This window comes from Triturus cristatus, chromosome 4_1, assembly GCF_964204655.1.
Source record: "Triturus cristatus chromosome 4_1, aTriCri1.1, whole genome shotgun sequence".
NCBI lineage: Eukaryota > Metazoa > Chordata > Amphibia > Caudata > Salamandridae > Triturus > Triturus cristatus.
This window is the reverse complement of record NC_140585.1, coordinates 455,165,417-455,185,067: the sequence shown is the minus strand read 5'-3', so window position 1 is coordinate 455,185,067 and position 19,651 is coordinate 455,165,417. Positions and strand designations below refer to the sequence as shown.

General features: G+C 47.2%; 1 protein-coding gene across 1 annotated transcript in view; it reads left to right on the top strand.

Annotated features, from left to right (window-relative positions):
- CWF19L1 (CWF19 like cell cycle control factor 1) overlaps positions 1 to 19,651 on the top strand; it is a 236,016-nt gene that overhangs the window by 179,393 nt on the left and 36,972 nt on the right. Inside the window, exons 11-12 of the mRNA XM_085652614.1 lie at positions 10,515 to 10,724; positions 12,129 to 12,248. Of these exons, the coding sequence (XP_085508740.1) occupies positions 10,515 to 10,724; positions 12,129 to 12,248 (330 nt within the window). The remainder of the gene's footprint in view (positions 1 to 10,514; positions 10,725 to 12,128; positions 12,249 to 19,651) is intronic.

Below are 19,651 nucleotides of genomic sequence, written 5' to 3'. Positions count from 1 at the left end.
CAATCTTCTAACTAAACAAACCGGGAGGAACAAATTCAAGACTAGCTCAGGAACTCTGGAGATAGGTCATCCCCAGACAAATAAACTTAACAACATTACATTTTCTGGCTAAAGACAACGTAGAGGCGGACAGGCTGAGCAGATATGCTGCATCCTCTCACAAGTGAGAACTCAAACCGTATTCAAACAGGTATTCAGGTAATTGAGAAAACTAGAAAAGACCTGTTTGCAACACCAGAAAAGAAAATGCTAAATGGCAATTCTTTGCTTTCAGACACCCACTTCCACTCCCTAGTGAATGCTCTAGCAATAGCTTGGTCAGGGAGATTTGCTTACTGTTGTACCCTGATCCCACCATTAACCAAAGTAATCAGCAAATGCAAACTGTCTCAAATTACACTAATACTTATAGACCCACAGTGGGCGAGACAAACTTGGTTTTCGAATCTAATGGAGATAGCCCAAAACAATATACAGTACCTATTGGGGCTACAAGATCTACTCTCCATGCAAGGGGAGAGTTCCCCATCCGGAGTTCAGCAGCATGGCACCTAAAGATATAATGTGGATATCCGGTATGCCAGAGAACACAATGGCAATTCTCAGAGAAGCAAGAAGACTGACAGCAAGAAAATGCTATACAGCCACCCGGGAAAGAAACTCATGGTAGTGCCACAAATTTGGCTTCTTTGAGGACAATACAAAGGACACAACAGATCTTTAATATCTCACACACCTAATAGACAGCAAACAAACTTCTTGAAGGTACACCTGGCAGAGATAGTAGCCTACACAAGCGGTCATATAGGAAGGAGTTTCTTCAAAACCCCTGTAATCAAAAGATTCCTGGAGGTAACAAAACAAATAGCTCCACCAAGGAGTGCTCTAGCACCAACAAGGAATGTAAATTTAATACTAACACATTAACGAGAAAAGCTTTTTAACCACTTCACAAGGCCTCTCTAAACATGATCACATTGAAGATGTTTTTATTTATCACAGTGACCTCTTTGAAAATTGCAAGCGCTCACAGGACAAAACCCATACTTGCAAATGCACAAAGACTGTATAGACACTTCCTACCCAAGGTCATCTCACATTTCCACATAAACCAATCAATTCAAATACCAAGTGTTATCCAAGAACCAAAATCTCAAGCAGAAAGACTGTTACACATGCTAGACACCAGAAGAGCGATCATGTAATATATGGAGAAAGCAAAGCCAATCAGGAGGAGAAAGTAACTTTTTATGTCATTTACAGACAATAACAGGGGGAAACTAGTTACAAAGAATGCCGTCTGTAGATGGATCATGCAAAGAATCCAAATGCGTCACGGAAAAGCGGGAATACAATTGCAAACCAAACCTAAGGCAGACTCGACTTACAAAAATAGTGCAACGATAGCCTTCCTGGCAAATGTTCCATTGCAGGATATTTGCATGGCAGCTACTTGGTCATCAGTGCACACGCTCACAAAGCACTATAACAGACCTACAAATGAACAAGGAAGCTCAAGTTGATCTTCAACCCAACCACCACAATGATAAAAAAATAAAAAAAATTACAAAATCTGTGCACAGCATGTGAATTCATTCACTCTGCAAAGTAAAATGGTTTCTTACCTCTAGGAGTAGTTTTGCAGATTGAAAAATATTCTGGATTCACAGTTGACCCACCCACCTCCCCAGAAGATAAGGAAGCAAAAAAAAAAAATGACTCAAGAGGGCGACTATTTGTGGTAGTCATTTCTAGGGAGGGCATATGATGTCAGGAGAGGCTTGATTCGCACTAATTTGTGGTACTGTCGACACCCAACAACAACAGTAAATAAGAGAAAATAGAAGGACTAATTTTATAATGGAGTATTCCTGACCCAACTACTATACGGTGGAATAATGCACAGCATTGAATCCAGAAATTCTTCAAGCTTCAGAACTACCCCTACAGGTAAATCATTTCATTATTCAATACCTACTTGCTAGATAGACACATTACCTACTTAACACTTAAGGTCCACCTATAAAGCATTGTAGCATACAAAGGAAGACACATATATAAGCCATCCAGGCAGATGGGAACGATTGTGTCAGAATATATTTTGGAGTTGCAAACACCTTATGAAGTTTTGAAAAACGTCATGCTACCCACACAGCGTTCAGTGTTCAAATAGTTTCTGAACAAGTCAAACGCAAAATAGTGCTCACCTATAGACCATGTCACAAACAATATTGTGAGGCATCAGCAGAACAATGTCTTATGCTTGCAAGAGCCATAATGTGAAGTCATCAAAATAACACTTAACCCATTGAAAACAGAAATTCTATACCTATTGTCATCCATATTGTGCTGTCAGACAGCTGGTTATCTCAATCACTGTTGGGTTATTACCAATGCTTGTCTCCATCACTAAATCGTAGAGTTTCATACAGGACAGTTGTTTGCATCCAAACCCACACGTAAAATATGTTACAAAAATTGTACAATTCAAGCTATGTATTTTTTATGCTTAACTATGAACTAAAAATACACTTCTGTCTTATCTGCTTGAAAATAGGCTATGTATACTGAATGCTATGCAACATGCCTCGGCCCAACCGGTATGAGAAACATTGGTCATATCATTAGTGTCCAATGGTTTCAAGGAGACATGTTGTGCTATTTCAAGAGTGCATAGCTAGTATATGAGGTACTCATAGCTACATCCCCTCAAACCTGTATAAACGTCTTACCCAGAGGATCATGGGGCATGCCCAGCTAATAAGAACTCAAACTGCAAATTCTATTCTAAAAAAACACAAATTCCAAGTCCTTTTTCAGGTTGCATTCCGAAGATTCTTTCTCACTCTCCCATATGAGCTATGCAGGGCCCCAGCACTCCATATCGCGTGGTGAGAACTGATTTCTAGTCTTTAGTAAAAGCACCCCACAAGCAAGGAAAAAGCCCTTAATCAATAGGCAGCCATCAAAGCTTTGCTTGTAAAGGGAGAGAGCACACTAACAAAGTCTTCAAACCATCTCCACTCAAACGTGTTTCCCTCACTCTTAGAATTGCCCAGCAGTAATTTCAATGAACATTGTCCCAGCTGAATACTCTGCTTAGCAAGCTATGAAAAGCTCTTTACTTTCGAGTTCATGCACTAGTAACGATTGAAAATCTTTGCGCCATTTGTTTGCTGATGTGGTCTCTCGCTTATGGAGCCACCAGAAACTTCAGAAGATATTTTCAAGGTGATGGCGTTCTTTGCAAGCAATTGTAGGTCAGGTATTTGATCCTGCACACCACTTCACACTAAAACCAGTCATCTTAGTCATGTTCTCATCTTTTTCTGCATTATAGCGGTCTACAACTTCCAAAGCTTTCTGTCACAGCTACATGCAGCCTTATACAAAGGAATAGTTGATCCAGAATTCGTAGGCCGTACTGGTAGACCCAGCCCTCCCATCCCAGTGCTCTACCTACCTTCTAATAACCTCTAGTGGATAATGGAAACACGCAAATTATACAAACATTATTTAATGCTCCTCTTACTAACCTACATCTTCTGCATTACATGCTGACTGACCCCTGGTTAGTTATCCCCTCTTTCCTATAGCGGCAACATATGAAATGATGCCATGTCCGATCAAGCACATTCGTATGCGACCTCTTGAACGCAACAGTACTCCATTAGTCATTCCTTCCCCCAGGCCTCATCATGAGCATGCAGAAATACACACTGCTGCTGTCAGGGGAAAAAAATCACTTGCAGTATTTCCTCAAGAGAACCAGGGGATACATGAGAAAGTAAATATTTCTAAATATTCTAACATTTTAAATCCAGAATGTCCTTCCTGCAACAGTGCCAACATGTTCATCATATACAGTGGTGTGACTGTGTTACAGGCAGCTTCCAATTGTCCTACAACTACAGAAGTGAAAACCTACTCTTGTCCCTATGTTGCAATGTTTATTGTAAAAAAAATGTCCGCAGCATGTATAGGTCTCCTCTCTCTGGGTCCCGAGGGGTGCTCTGTAAACCTGCAAAAATACATGCATGATTGAAATAAACTATTTTCTCCGTGATCTCATTTAATCTCTACTTTGTCAAAATGTGAAACATATATCATGACCTCTACATGACTAACAAACAAATTGAAATCTACTTTATGTTCGAGGCATGTGGGCTGCTGAATTCATATCTGTGCATAGATCGCCGCCTAGTGTTGGGTCCGGATGTTTGCACGTTGTTGTCCTGGAAGAGTCTTCGAAGTATCCTGGGATAGGTGACTCCTCCCCTGGACTACAGTGCGCATGGGCATCCTCTCCATCCTCAGATTGTTTTTTTCCGCAATTGGGTTCGGATGTGCTTATCTTGACTCAAGTTAGGAAAAACTCTTTACAGGCCAAAAGGCCTTTAGTTCGCGTCGGTACTGTTCCCGATCGGTATTGATAGTTATTTGTTAGTTTACTAACTTCCAGACCAACTTTTTCGCATCATACCCGACCATCGACCCGACATCGACGATGGAATCGAGGACGCCATTCAAGCGGTGCCCTGTATGCAATGCGAAATATCCCCATGTCGACGTCCACCCGGTGTGCAACAAATGCCTTTCACCAGATCACGACGAGTCCACATGTATGGCCTGTGCCCGATTCCGATCCAAGAAGACTCTTCGGAATCGTCGAGCAGCGAGGCTCGAAGCGCAGCAAGTGGCACCGGCCCCGACCGACATCTTCAACGCCGAGGACGAAGATGTGGAAGACGTGGAGAACCTACCCTCCAGTCCCGCTTCCGAACACGACTCCGGATCGGAAGACGTCGAAGAACCACTGTTTCACAGAGACGAAGCCGACACCGAGGTAGGAGACTACAATGAGGCCTTAGGGGCCGAAGAGAGTAGCTCCGGTGACGAGCAAGGCCTACCCGTACAGACTGTGGATATCCCAGTGCGTCAGTCTATGGCTCCGGTCGAGGGATCGCCTTCGGGCCTTACCCAAGACCTATCCCGCATCCATTCGGCCCCGCCTCGGACATTCAGCGGCAGCCATTACTACCCAAAACGGCTGGTTTCCCTTCATCGAAACCGAAAGCCGTATCGGTTCAGCAGAAACCGAAACTGAAAGTCACACTGGTCGGATCGAAGCCCACCACACCTTCGACGCCAGCCAAAACCGTCGGCACCGACCGCAACAAACGGGACTTCGGTGCCGAGCTTGCAGCAGCCGACGTCGGCGCCGACACACGGAAAAAGACCATCGGTACCGCCAAACCGCCTCGGCTCCCGGCACCGAAACAATCGGCTCCGACCACAAAGGTCAAAATAGCTGCTGGATCTCACACCACTTCGAAAGCAGCGCCAAGGGCACAATCATCGACGCCGTCGACAGCTACTGCCTCTCCTCGACTCGATGACCCCGTGACACCGAAGAAGTCCACGTCTGCCTCAACGGAACCGGTCGGCGCCAAAGAACCGTCGGCGTTCCAGGTGCGGCAAGTTTCAGCATCCTTGCAACGCATCAAAGATAAGGCAGCCCTCCAGGACACGTCCGGCTCCGAGCCGAAAAAGGCTCAAAAAGCTTCTCCGGCACCGGCCAACATCACTTTTGGCCTGCCACCACCCACGGCGCCAAAACTGTTCGAAATCAGAACACGTGTCACCCACACCAGGATCGCACCTGTAGAACACTCTCCTACGGAGACGTCGCCATCACACATCATCGATGCCGCAACAGGCAGAATGATGCTTCACAAGAGGAAGATAACCTCAGAGCCAGCTTTGGACTCCTACCGGTTCCCACTAAAGAAAAAGCTGCCTGTGGATTCGGAACCAATTCTTTACGAGCCTCTCCATACCTCTCACAAAGATCCACAGTCCTTCTCTCCGACACACTCCGAAACCGACGTTTTGGAGGACTACATGGGTGACCACGTCCCCTACCCCGGAGAAATGGACCCTGAAGGCCAACAGGACCCTGACCAAGCTTGGGATGACCCTGTAGACTCAAACGCACCTATGGATACGCAGGACACGCAGCTATATGGTGCAAAAACGTCTCCCACAGAGGACACTGCCGCATTCAACGCCCTCATTGAACGTGCTGCGGCCAATCATGGTGTTCAACTCCACTCTGACACCATCGAGGACGATTTTCTCATGGATACTTTCGCATCCTCAGAAAGACATATTAAAACTCTACCCATGTTGAAAGGTGTCCTCAAACCAGCAAAGGACATTTTCAAAGTACCCACCAGGGCAAGAGTAATAAACCCCAGAATCGACAAAAAATATAGGTCAGCGCCTGGGGATCCTACCTATATTAGAGGACAGTTGCCTCTGGATTCCATAGTAGTCGCGAATGCTCGTAAACGGGCGCACTCGCAGACGACTGGGGATGCTCCTCCCCCGGACAAAGAGTCCAAGGTGTTAGAGACCTCCGGCAAACGGGTTGCAGCCCAAGCAGCTAACATATGGCGTATTGCCAATACTCAGGCGCTCCTGGCTCGCTACGACCGAGCGCATTATGACACACTAGAAACCTTACTACAACATCTCCCTGACCAATACAAAGAGGGAGCAGAGATCCTCATCAGAGAGGGACAACTCCTCACAAACGCATCCAAGTGTGCACTGGATGCCGCAGATGCAGCTGCCAGGGCCATAAACACTAGCGTCATGTTACGACGACACGCCTGGTTACGAATCTCCGGATTCAAACCTGAGGTGCAAAATAACATCCTCAACCAGCCGGTCAACCCAGACTACTTATTCGGGCCAGAGGTTGACACCACACTAGAAAAAATAAAAAAGGACACAGACACTGCAAAGTCCATGGGGGCTCTCCAAACGCAGACCTTTCGGAGTGGCTCCTTTCGTCGCCCCGGCAATAGAGGAGCAGGTAGAGGACAGGGGTCACAGCAAACCTACAACAAGGGCAACACCCAAAGTACCTACAATAAAAACACCAGGGGTGGATATCGTGGTTCAAGCACAAAGGGCACAGGACGCGGATACGGCAATACCAGATCCTCTCCCAAGAACATACAGTGACGCCCTCTCCCTTCCTCCCGACCACACAACACCTGTCGGGGGAAGGTTACAAAGGTTCCTGTCCACGTGGAACTCCATCACCACGGACAGGTGGGTCAAAGATATTATCAAACACGGTTACTGCCTAGAATTAACCTCGACTCCACCCACAATACCCCCAAAACACTGTCCTATGTCCTCAGAGCACTTAGCGCTATTACAGCAGGAAGTGCTAAGTATGCTGCAAAAAGGCGCAATAGAGGTTGTACCCGTCCACGAGCAAGGTACAGGGGTGTACTCCCTGTATTTTTTAATACCAAAAAAGGACGGGTCACTCGGACCTATACTAGACCTGAGACCCCTCAACCGCTATATTCTTTCGGAGCATTTCCACATGCTCACCCTGCAACAAGTCCTCCCACTGCTCAAACAGGGAGACTTCCTGGCCACACTAGACCTCAAAGATGCGTATTTCCACATACCATTCACCCATCACACAAGAAATATCTCAGGTTCACTATTCAAGGGCAGCACTACCAATTCAAGGTTCTTCCCTTCGGCGTGACAACGGCGGCCAGGGTTTTAACAAAGTGCCTAGCTACTGTGGCTGCACATCTACGGAGGCAACACATTCATGTCTACCCCTACCTGGACGACTGGCTTGTTCAGGCAAAGTCAGCCCAGCAATGTGCCAACCACATGTCCCGCACCATTCACCTTCACAGTCTGGGGTTCTCACTAAATTACCCAAAATCACATCTCCAACCCGCACACGTACAACAGTACCTAGGTGCGACCATAGACACTCTGGCGGCCACAGCTCAGCCAAATTTAGTGAGAATCAACAGCATGCAAATGCTGATTTCCAAGTTCAAACCCCAACACTCCCTTCCCGCGCGAGTGTTTATGCAGTTGATAGGCATGATGGCCTCCTGCATTTTCATAGTCCCACACGCGAGACTACATATGCGCCCGCTTCAGGAGTGCTTAGCACGTCAATGGAATCCGGCTCAAGGGCAACTAAAAGACCTAGTGTTGGTGAGCGGTCGGGCATACAACTCTCTGCATTGGTGGAATCCACAAAACCTTTGCAAGGGCCGACCGTTCCAAGAGCCAGTTCCACAAATAATACTGACAGCGGACGCGTCTCTCCAGGGATGGGGAGCTCATGTACTCAACTACACAGTGCAAGGACTATGGACAATACAACAAAAGAAGATGCACATCAACCTTCTAGAACTGATGGCAATCTTCCTGGCTATGAAAGCATTCAAAGTACACTTGTGCAACAAAGTCGTGTTGATCCGGACGGACAACATGACCGCCATGTACTACATACAGAAACAGGGAGGAACACACTCTCCACAGTTGTCTCATCTGGCTCAGAGCATGTGGAAGTGGGCCATTCAGAGGAACATGTTCCTCATGGCGGAACACCTCCCCGGCAAGGACAACCAAATGGCGGATCTGCTCAGCAGACACAGCCACCAGATGCACGAGTGGGAGTTGCACCCATCAGTACTCCAACCGTACTTCCAGCAGTGGGGTCATCCAGAGATAGACCTCTTCGCCACAAGCGAAAACGCAAAATGCCAAAGCTTTGCCGCCAGGTTCCCACATCCGCAGTCGCAGGGCAATGCGATATGGATGAACTGGTCCGGCAGATTTGCGTACGCTTTTCCCCCAACACCATTGATACCGCTGGTGGCACGCAAACTCAGACAACACTCACTGACACTCGTCCTGGTTGCTCCAACGTGGGCACGCCAGCCATGGTACACCACCTTTCTCGAACTTTCCGTGGTGCCGCATCAAAGGCTGCGGATCAAACCCGCGCATTTGACGCAGAACCATGGAGAGATTCAGCACCCAGATCCGCAACAGCTGAACCTGGCAATCTGGCTCCTGAAGTCCTAGAATTTGGCTACCTTAACCTGCCACCTGACTGTATGGACATCATTAAGGAGGCCAGGAGACCCACTACCAGAGCTTGCTATGCAGCCAAATGGAAAAGATTTGTCATTTATTGCAATAATAATGACATTAACCCGCTAGACGCATCCATCCAAAACATAATTTGTTACCTCTTACACCTATACCGATGCAATCTGGCATACACCTCTATACGTGTCCAGTTGACCGCAATATCAGCCTATCTCCAGAACAGGCAGCACCTCTCTTTATTCAGAGTGCCGGCCATAAAAGCGTTCTTGGAAGGACTCAAACGAGTAATTCCTCCAAGCCACCCACCGGCTCCAATGTGGAACCTCAACTTGGTCCTCACACGCCTGATGGGTCCACCCTTCGAACCTCTGCACTCATGCGAGATTCAATTCCTCACCTGGAAAGTAGCTTTTCTAGTAGCAATCACTTCTTTAAGAAGAGTTAGTGAACTCCAGGCACTAACCGTTCAAGAGCCATTCATACAGGTTCACACAAACAGGGTCGTACTACGTACCAACCCCAAATTCATGCCCAAGGTGATATCGCAGTTCCACATGAACCAAACTATTGAACTGCCTGTTTTCTTTCAAAACCCACAAACTGTCGCAGAAAGAGCACTCCATACACTAGATGTAAAGAGGGCCCTCATGTACTATATCGACAGGACTAAAGTCTTTAGGAAAACAAAATAACTTTTCGTTGCCTTTTCACCACAGCACAAGGGCAACGCCATTTCCAAAGCAGGTATAGCCAGATGGATCATTAAATGTATTCAAATTTGCTATCAAAAGGCTAAACGCACATTAACGATTCCCCCACGAGCCCACTCAACACGTAAGTTAGGGGCCTCCATGGCTTTCCTAGGAAACATTCCTTTGCATGATATATGTAGAGCAGCCTGGTCCACTACACATACATTTACCAAACACTATTGTGTAGATGTGCAATCAAAACGGCAGGCAGCTGTAGGACAGGCTGTTCTCAAAACTCTTTTTCAGACCGCTGCAGCTGGCACTGGTAGCCGCCGCTAATAGAGGGCACTGCTATGTATTCTATGCACAGATATGAATTCAGCAGCCCACATGCCTCGAACTGAATATGCTACTTACCAGTATGCATCTGTTCTTGGCATGTAGGGCTGCTGACATTCATATCGCCCTCCCTCCTCCCCGGCGCCCGTAGCAGCTGCAGCTCTCAGAATTACTGTAAGCATGGTCATCACTTTCTGTATCTACTCCATCACTGCCACAATGGCGAAAAACAATCTGAGGATGGAGAGGATGCCCATGCGCACTGTAGTCCAGGGGAGGAGTCACCTATCCCAGGATACTTCGAAGACTCTTCCAGGACAACAACGTGCAAACATCCGGACCCAACACTAGGCGGCGATCTATGCACAGATATGAATGTCAGCAGCCCTACATGCCAAGAACAGATGCATACTGGTAAGTAGCATATTCAATACTGACCTGTGAAATCCTGGAATAGTTTTCGAGTAACTTTAAATGTCTTGTTTACAGAGTAACCAACTTGTACAACTTGTTTATTCATTTTAGTGTTACGTTGCTCTTGCTAAAGGTGGTTTGATGCCCGATCACATTCTGATATTGCCCATTGGGCATTACCAGTCTACGGTTGATCTTGCTTCTGACGTGTTGGAAGAAGTTGACCAGTACAAAACTGCACTCAAGAAGTTCTTCAAAAGCAAGAAGAAAAGATGTGTATTGTTTGAGAGAAACTACAGAAGCCAACACCTTCAGTTACAGGTATGATTACTGCAGGAGTGGACATCATAGGGACGTGTGGAATGCCTAATCTAATCTAGTCCTGGTTTAGGAAAAGTAAATGTGATTGTCCAGTAAGCAGTCTCTTTTACCTCATTTGCTGCTATCAAAATAAAAAGATGTTTCATGACTCTGATATGTACAACACAATATTTTCTGAGTCTAAAGAAAAGAGTCCCGTATTATGCTGTCTCCGAGTGAGCTCTTGTGGGCCGAGGGGCTAGGTTTGGGTTTTAGGATCTGGTATCTACACGATATTGCTGAAATCGTATTTGGCGGTCTCTCTTCATATTTTGGGTCATATCCACCAACAAAATGTTTGATAATAAATAGTATGCTATTGTGCTGAATGGAATGAAGTATTGTGTTGTGATTGCAAAATGTAAATCAATGCATTTTGTTGGCTTGACTTTATTAAGTGGTACTAAAAGTACCCTCTCGCTGTGGTTTCCTCTTCTTTGGTTAATTTGATGAAGTTACAAATTAACCCTGAGGTGCCACACAGAATATAGCTGAGCTGGGCATCTTGTAACCCTGAGGTCTGGTCTAGACTCTGCATTTTCAGGTACTGTCCTGGCTTACACTCTTCGCACAAAATGTCTTATTAGTTTAAGTCTGTATAGATAGGGCAACCTATCTTGCATGATGACTGTCAATACTGAGGGACCCTCGGATCCCAATGATGGCCTTCTTTCTGTTTTGAAATGCATTTTAACAGTGTATTTTGGTGGTGGTTTGTGTTTTAAATAGTTTTTAATCAGTCTTAAAAATTAATATAACTATTCTGTTGACCACATCTCAGACAATAAAATGTTTGAAGATACTCATGATGATTGCATTTTAAAACTATTGGCATGCCTGCCGACTTGACCTTGTCAGTTGGTAGGCACAGCTAGGAAGTGTGTTCTAGTGGAATCCATCATATGCTTTGTGTTTTGTCAGATGCACAGGGACAAGTATTTCAAAAGCGTGTGTGGGTCCAGGAGTGGAACCTTTTGCAGGGCCTCTCTTCTAAGGAGCAGCTCATAATAAGTAAGATCGGTTCCATGTTGAAAGAGAACCCAGTATTTTGAGACCACTAAATTGGTTCTGACATGTTGGCTGCTTCAAGAAGGAATATGTGTTCTCTTTTTTTAATTTAAAAACATGAAAAGGAGTGTGACCTCAAAATCCACGAAGTCTGGTGCGAGGATCCGACTGGGCTCACCATGTGATGGCCCTGCATATGGAGGTGTATAGGTTCCGCCAGGAGCCTCTGTGTGGTAACGCCGCCCATGGTCTGACTATATAGATTCAATGGTACAACATATGCACTTTGGTCTCAAAGCGCAATAAAGATTAAGCACCATTCCAAATGATTAAAACATGTTTGTTTCTGTCCTCCAGGTGGTTCCGGTACCTTTGAACTGCTGCGCTACAGAGGACATTAAAGAAGCCTTTATTTTACAAGCACAGGAACAACAGATTGAGCTGTTAGAAATACCTGAGCACTCCGACATCAAACAAGTATGACTCCTCACTTGCAGAAACATGTATATAGCTTTGTATTGTTTTTACATCAAGGTTAAGCTGTAGTTTAGTGGATTCTCACAAAAATGAAATGAGGTGCAGCTTAAATTAAAACAAGATTATGCTGCTGGCCCAGCAACGGTTGTGAATTGACCAGGACGCAGCAACAGGATGAGGTATATTTTGCCGAGCACTTCTTCATATATATTTCTAGAAATCTGAATGCGTCTGAAGGTTGTTCACTTTTTAGTCCTTTTTAGAGCAAATGGCTGATTCTGTTCTGAATGTATTTGATTATGCTTTGTCTGCTACGACAGTCCAAATGCCTCTCCAAAAAGTGTAGATTCTGATTTTAATGTGAAACATACCACCTGAGAATGAGACGACTGAATGGATTTGTTTTAATGTCTTCATGGTCGTGCATTTTGCTTGGGTGGTTGTGCTCCACATAAATGATTTCCTTGGTTCATAGAGACCTTTTGTACTTCTAAATTATTATTTCCTAGTGGTGCCTTGGCCCTAAAGTCAATCTTTCCTGTGTGTATCTCAATCAGTTCAAATTGTTCCTTTAGTGTCAAAGTGCTGTACTTGCTACCAAAAGGATTTTAGGGTTGAAAAATATTTAGGAACCTGATAAGGGTACTGTGTGTTAATACTTTTATTTCCACCACTACTAAATCCTGATTTCAGTAATATATTTTTAACTTGTTGAATGCATCATAATTATCCCACATAGTTAATCATAAAGTAATCTTTCATTTAACATTTATTCCTGTGTTGCAAACGTACTATACATTTAATATGCAGGTCTCTTAACCTGATCTACAAGCTATTCATCACTGCCCATAGGAAAACAATAGAACAACTGGAAAGGTAAAGATACTTGTAATCCTAGCTCTTAATCATGGATATTGACTCCAAATTCGTAAAACAGAGCATGTTTCTGCAGATGTACTAATTCCTCAACAGATTTTTAATATATGCATTTTCAGGTTGCAAATAATTCAACTAAAAATATGCCTGTAAGAGGCAGTGTTCTCCTTTTTATGTTTTGCAGAAATGGACAGTTCATAAACATCAGTAGCAAGACTATATTTGTGTTAAAACACCACACTGTAAATGCATTGTAATCAGGAAAACTTATGAATGGAATAGTACTGTCTGCTGATACTACAACCCGAATGAAAACAGCCACTGCCAATTTAAAAATTCCAGAAGCAGCATTGTCCGATTATTCTAAATGAGGTCAGTTAGGCAATTAATTTTTGGAGATGTCAGTCTATCAAGCACTATGTTCCATCTACAGACCTAGTCCCTTTGGAGCGATTTTTATGAATTCAGAGCGAATACCATGAAAAAGAACTAAGTTTAGAGTTAAATGACTTTTTTGTTCGAGGCATGTGTGTTGTAGATACACATGATTTGCATACGCCTGCCATCTAGTTTTGGGTCCGCATGTTTGCAAGTTGTTTTTCTTCAAAGTAGTCTTTTCCAGTCACGAGGTAAGGTGACCCCTCCTATCGGTGTTAGTGCGCATGGGCATAGATTCAATTTTTAAATTATTTTTTTATGGCATCGGGTTTGGACGTGTATTACTGCGCTCCAATTCAAAACCGTCAATCGGGGTCCTTTTGGTTCGCAATTCACTCTACCCTTGTCTGTATTGTTCAATTGTGTTACTATCTTCTGCGTGTAGAAGAACTTCTGAAAACTTTCCTTTTTCATAAAAAACTCCTCTCCTGTTTCCACTCGAAGATCCTGCATTGAGTCTTCTGCCGATTGAATGGATGACATTGCAATTCTCTTAGGTGCCATTCCAAATACCTATGCATAGATCTTCATAAAGTCTGTAACCATTGTCTCTCTCTAGAACATAAAGAAGAAGACTGCGATGCGTGTCGGTCGTTCCGTTTGAAAAATACTCTTTCAGACCATTGTCTTTGACTCAGAGACATGCAGCAAAGAACTATCGGGGAAACTCCTGATATCTTCGGCGAAGATGTCGTACAAGAAGAGATAGAGAACTGGCGGAAGAAGAAGAGGCCTTTTCCATCCAGGACTCCGATTCAGAGTTAGAGATCGAGCTTGAGTCCCACAACATTCTGTCTGGATAGGGTGTCGTGAGTAACAAAGCCCCTTTGCCCACCAAACCCACTCTGACCAAACCACAGGCTATTGGGCCACCACTGCCATCAGGCCACGGTAGGCACCGAGACACAGTCCAATTTAAAGAAGCATCGTCGCTCTTCGACTTCTCCCCATCGGTGGGCCAACGCGACGACGGATGGGGGTGGTACCCCTCCTGCGGCTCCGCATGCGGAGCCCGCTGGGTCGACTCAGTTTCCCTCCCTTTCAGAGACCCTCCCTTTCAGAGACCCGGTGTGACCCCTGCCCAGGTTCGGAGTTTCTACGAGGCGATGCATGCCATCTTTGGGCAGCCCGACTCTGCCGGTGCTCCTTCGGGCCCCGCGGACACGGCTGGAGACCCTGGGCCTTCGGCAGCTTTGGCCTGGCACTGCAGGGTCCCATTGGATCCAGGCCTAGATCCAGATCGGTGCCGGTCGACCTGACCTCACCTCCCCCGCCGCTGATTCCACCGACACCATGTCCTCAGCCGACGCCGGTTGTGTCCCCAGCCAGAGTCGACCCTGGCCTACACCTCAATTTGGAAACGGTGCTGGAACGGCACCAACGGGTACTTTTGTGCCCTTGTTCCACCCTGGTTCTTTGAGGCCAGATTGGCGACCAGAGGAGGCTGATGAGAACTGTGAGGGGGCCTGGAGACCCTTTAACTGACCAGTTGGAATATGATCTGGACTGGCGAGAGGAGTTGGGGGATGCCAGTGGACTGGATACTTCCCCAGACCTTGGCATGTTGTCTCCTCCTACCATGGCTATGGAGGAAGGAGCTTCTTAAGCAGTGGTGTTGTGTAGAGTGGCCGAGGCTCTCAACTTCGAGCTACCTACGGTGGCGGTCAAGACTAACCTCCTGATGGAGGTGCTTCAGCCGGCTGCGAGCTCTTCCAAGCTCCTGCTGCCGTCCAATGAAGCCCTCACTTGCATCCTTTTGGGCACCTGGTCCAGGCCCAACACAGGGGCTCCTGTGGATAGGATGATCGCCCGACACCACCGCCTGGCTCCGAGTGACCCCTCTGTCCTCTCCCAACACCCCTCCCCTTAGAGCTTGGTGATCCAACCCTCCACGTCCAAAGGCGCATTCCCTAACTTACCACATGATAGGAATCCAAAAAGCTGGACCACCTTGGGAAGATGTTTTCTTCTTCTAGCTTGGGACTGCATTGGGTGAATACCACATGTCTGTTGGACCGTTACACCCACTCTGTGTAGGATACGGTGGCACAGGTGCTGCCCCAGTGCCCAGAGAAGACCCAGGCCGTACTCTCCCATGCAGTTGCCAAGGGCAGAGACACAGTCAAGTTTACCATTCGCTGTGGACTGGACACCGCAGACTCGCTAGGAGGGACGATTTAAACGTCTGTAGCCCTTCGACGCTCCGCCTGGCTGAGGTTGTCTGGTTTTCAGGGGATGTCCAAGCTACCTTTATGGACATGCCCTTTGATGGCAGTCACCTGTTCGGCAACAAGGCAGACAACGGGCTAGAGCGCTTTAAGGACTCTTGGGCTACGGCCAAGTCCATGGGCGTCTCCACTACCTGCCCTGCGCAGTCTGCTTTTCGCGGCTACGGAAGGGGTGCCCCGCCACGTTGCGCCCAGAGCCACAGGCCGGTGCAAGCTGTTCAGCCCCTGTGCGGCCGGGGACGTGGTTCTAGGGGCCAGAGGGCGGGCCAGTCCACCACAGCCCCCTCTGCAGCAGCATCCAAACCCTCCCAGTCCGAGGTTTCAGGGCCACCAATCGCCAGTGGGTGGCAAGATTCGCTATCACCTCCCCCACTGGCGCACTATCATGTTGGACAGGTGGGCTTTGCAGATAGTCCAAAGGGGCAACTCTCTCCCCTTCAAGCCTACCCCTCCATCCATGCCACCTCAGTACCATCTCATGTCCGAGGATCATCTGGCCCTTCTCCAACAGGAAGTTTCGGCACTCTTGGCCAAGGGAGTCATCGCGCGAGTTCCTGCCCCAGAAGTTGGTTGTGGTTGCTATTCTCATTACTTTTTCGTGCCCAAGAAGGACAAAGGCCTGCGTCCTATCTTGGATCTCAGGAACGTCAACCGCTTCCTCCGGAAGAAGAAGTTCAAAATGTTGACGCTAGCACAGGTCCTGTCTGCCCTCTACACTGGATGGTAGCGTTGGACTTGCAGGATGCTTATTTTCACATTCCTGTCCTGCCGGCCCAACGGCGTTGCCTAAGGTTCACAGTAGGCCACAAGCACTTTCAGTTCACCGTGCTCCCCTTTTGCCTGACCAGTGCCCCCTCGGTTGTTCACGAAAGTGATGGTGGTTGTTGCAGCTCATCTGCGCAGATCAGGGGTTCCAGTCTTCCTATATCTCAACGACTGGCTGTTGAAGGCGGGCTCGCCCCATGCTGTCTTCTCCCACCGCCAGACTTCGACGGACCTCCTACACTCGCTGGTGTTCGGCAAGTTCAAAGTGAAGTCACAACTGACTCTCTCTCAGAAGCTCCTTTTCATCGGAGCAGTTCTGGTCACAAAGCAATTTCAGGTTTATCCTCCCGAGCAGCGAGTTCGGGATGTTCGGGCTATGATTCTGATCTATCTGCCCTTATCTCGGGTTTCAGTCAGAATGACCCTGAGGCTACTGGGCCTCATGGCCTCCTGCATCCTGCTGGTAGAGCATGCCAGGTGGCATATGCCGGCTCTCCAGTGGGACCTGAAGTTCCAGTGGGCACAGCACGAGGGCAATCTGTCCGATTGCGTTCAGGTCTCTGAGGGCTCTGCACGTCATTTGCATTGGTGGCTAACGAACCAGGATTGGGTCAACGGCAGATTCCTCTCTCTTCCCCAACCGGAGTACATGTTGGTGACGGATGCATCACTTCTGGGGTGGGGTGGGGCGGCCACGTGGGAGAGGCGGAGATAGGAGGCATCAAGTCTCAGACGGAGTCCGGGCTCCACATCAACCTTCTGGAGCTTCGGGCGATCCGTCTTGCGCTGATAGCATTCCTTCCCTCTGTCCGGGGAAGTGTAGTGCAGGTGTTCACGAACACCACCTCTATGTGGTACTGAACAAACATGGCGGGGTAGGGTTGTGAACCCTATGTCAAGAGGCCCTCTGCCTCCTGACATGGCTGGAACATCAAGGCATATCCCTGGTGGTTCAACACCTAGCAGGTCCACTGAACGCCAGGGCGGACGAACTCAGCTGCAGGAGCAAGATGGATCTTGAATAGCGTCTTCACTTTGAGGTGGTGCAAGGTCTCTTTCAGCAGTGGGGAGAGCCTTGGTTAGATCTATTCGCCACTGAAGAGAACGCACAATGTCAGCAATTCTGTGCGTTGGATTTTCCAAGGCAGCACTCGCTAGGCGACGCTTTTCGTCGCAAGTGGAGTTGCGGTCTTCTATATGCCTTTCCTCCTATTCCACTTCTGCCCAGAGTGCTGAGGAAGATCAAGCGTGACCGCGCCAAAGTCATCTTTGTGGCTCCAGATTGGGCACGAAGAGTCTGGTATCCCGAGCTGTTACACATGGCCATCGATCCTCTGATCTGATTGCCTCTTCGGGAGGATCTTCTGTCGCAGCAGCAGGGGACAGTCCTCCACCCAATCCTGTCCAGTCTCCACCTCCTTGCGTGGAGATTGAGCGGCGACAGTTGATGGCTTTTGACCTTCCTCCTGAAGTCTGTAAAGTTATCTTGATAGCCAGGCGTCCCTCCACTAAAACGGTATACGCCAACAGATGAAACAAATTTATGGCATGGTGCGCCGCAAAGGCTGTGGATCCCCTTTCTGCCCCTCTTTAAGGATCTCTTGTTCCTCCTTTCTTTGGCCTAGCAGGGCTCTACTCTGGACACTCTTGAGGGCTATCTCTTAGCCATTTCAGCCTTTCTTAGGCTTCCTGATCAGCCTTCTCTTTTCAGGTCCCCTGTTGTAAATCGCTTTCTTAAGGTCATTACTCATCTTTTTCCTCCTGTTCCCTTCGTAATGCCTCAGTGGGACTTGAACTTGGTTCTTACTTTTCTTATGTGCACTCCCTTTGAGCCACTCCATAACTGTCCTCTCAGACTTCTCACTTTAAAGACTGCTTTTCTGGTTGCCATCACTTCTGCTCACAGAGTGGATAAGCTACAAGCTCTTTCTTCAAAGCCTCCTATTCTGGCTGTTCAGCCGGACAAAGTCGTCCTCGGAACCAGACCTTCCTTTCTTCCCAAGGTGGTTACTTCTTACCACATTGGTCAAACCATCACTTTGCACACCACCTTTCCGCCTCCGTACCCTTCTAAGGAGGAAGAGAGGTAACACCGTCTGGATCCAAAACGTGTGCTTTCCTTTTATTTGATTCGCACCAAGCAATTCCAGGTGGATGACCAGCTCTTTGTTGGCTACGTGGGTGGCAAAAAAGGTCGGGCCGTGCACAAACGAACCATCTCCAGGTGGGTCATTTTGTGCATCAAAGCTTGCTACTCTTTGGCAAAGAAGGAGATGGAGAAAGGAGAGGATGTAGCCTTGCGGCTAGAGCGGTCAACTTCGAAGCTGGGGAACTGGGTTAGAGTCTCAGCAATGGAGCTCAACATCATTCGATTCTGGGCAAATCACTTAATCTCCATGTGCCTAACAAAAATGAATGTGTCATTCTGTAACAAAACTGGTGCTCATATAAAGCGCTCTGAAAACCCAATGTATTGGGTCTAGTTTGCGCTATATAAAACTCTAAAGAAGAAAAAGAAAAAAGAAAAAAAGGAGCCTCCAGTGGGACTGCGCGCCCATTCTACCAGGACGACGGCAGCTACCACTGCTTTGGGATGGGGAGTTCCCCTCAATGACATCTATCAGGCAGCTACGTGGGATCTCTGCACACGTTCACAAAACACTACTGCCTGGACAGCCATGTCAGGAGAGACTGCTTTTTTTGTCCGTTCTGTTCTCCAGGACTTTCTGGTGTGAACTTGGTTCGCAGACCCACCTTCAGGTTGGTATTGCCGGGGTATCTATTCTAAGATAAGGAATCTATAACTAATTGTCTCTTTCAGACGAACAAGTTACTTACCTTCGGTAACTATATATCTGTAAGAGACATAGATTAGTTATAGATTCCTTACCGCCCCACCCATCCTCCCCATTTTGTGAACTGACTTCTAGGGTCAGGGAATCCCTTTTAGGGCCCTAGTTTTGTGCACCAGTAGTCAGTGTCTTGCATGGCTCTGTGCTTCTGGCGTGGAATGTCGTGTAAAGAACTGACGTCAGTGCGCGAGGGTGGCGTCTAAGTAGCTACCGCGACGCCATCCCGACGACCACAGCGCCAACG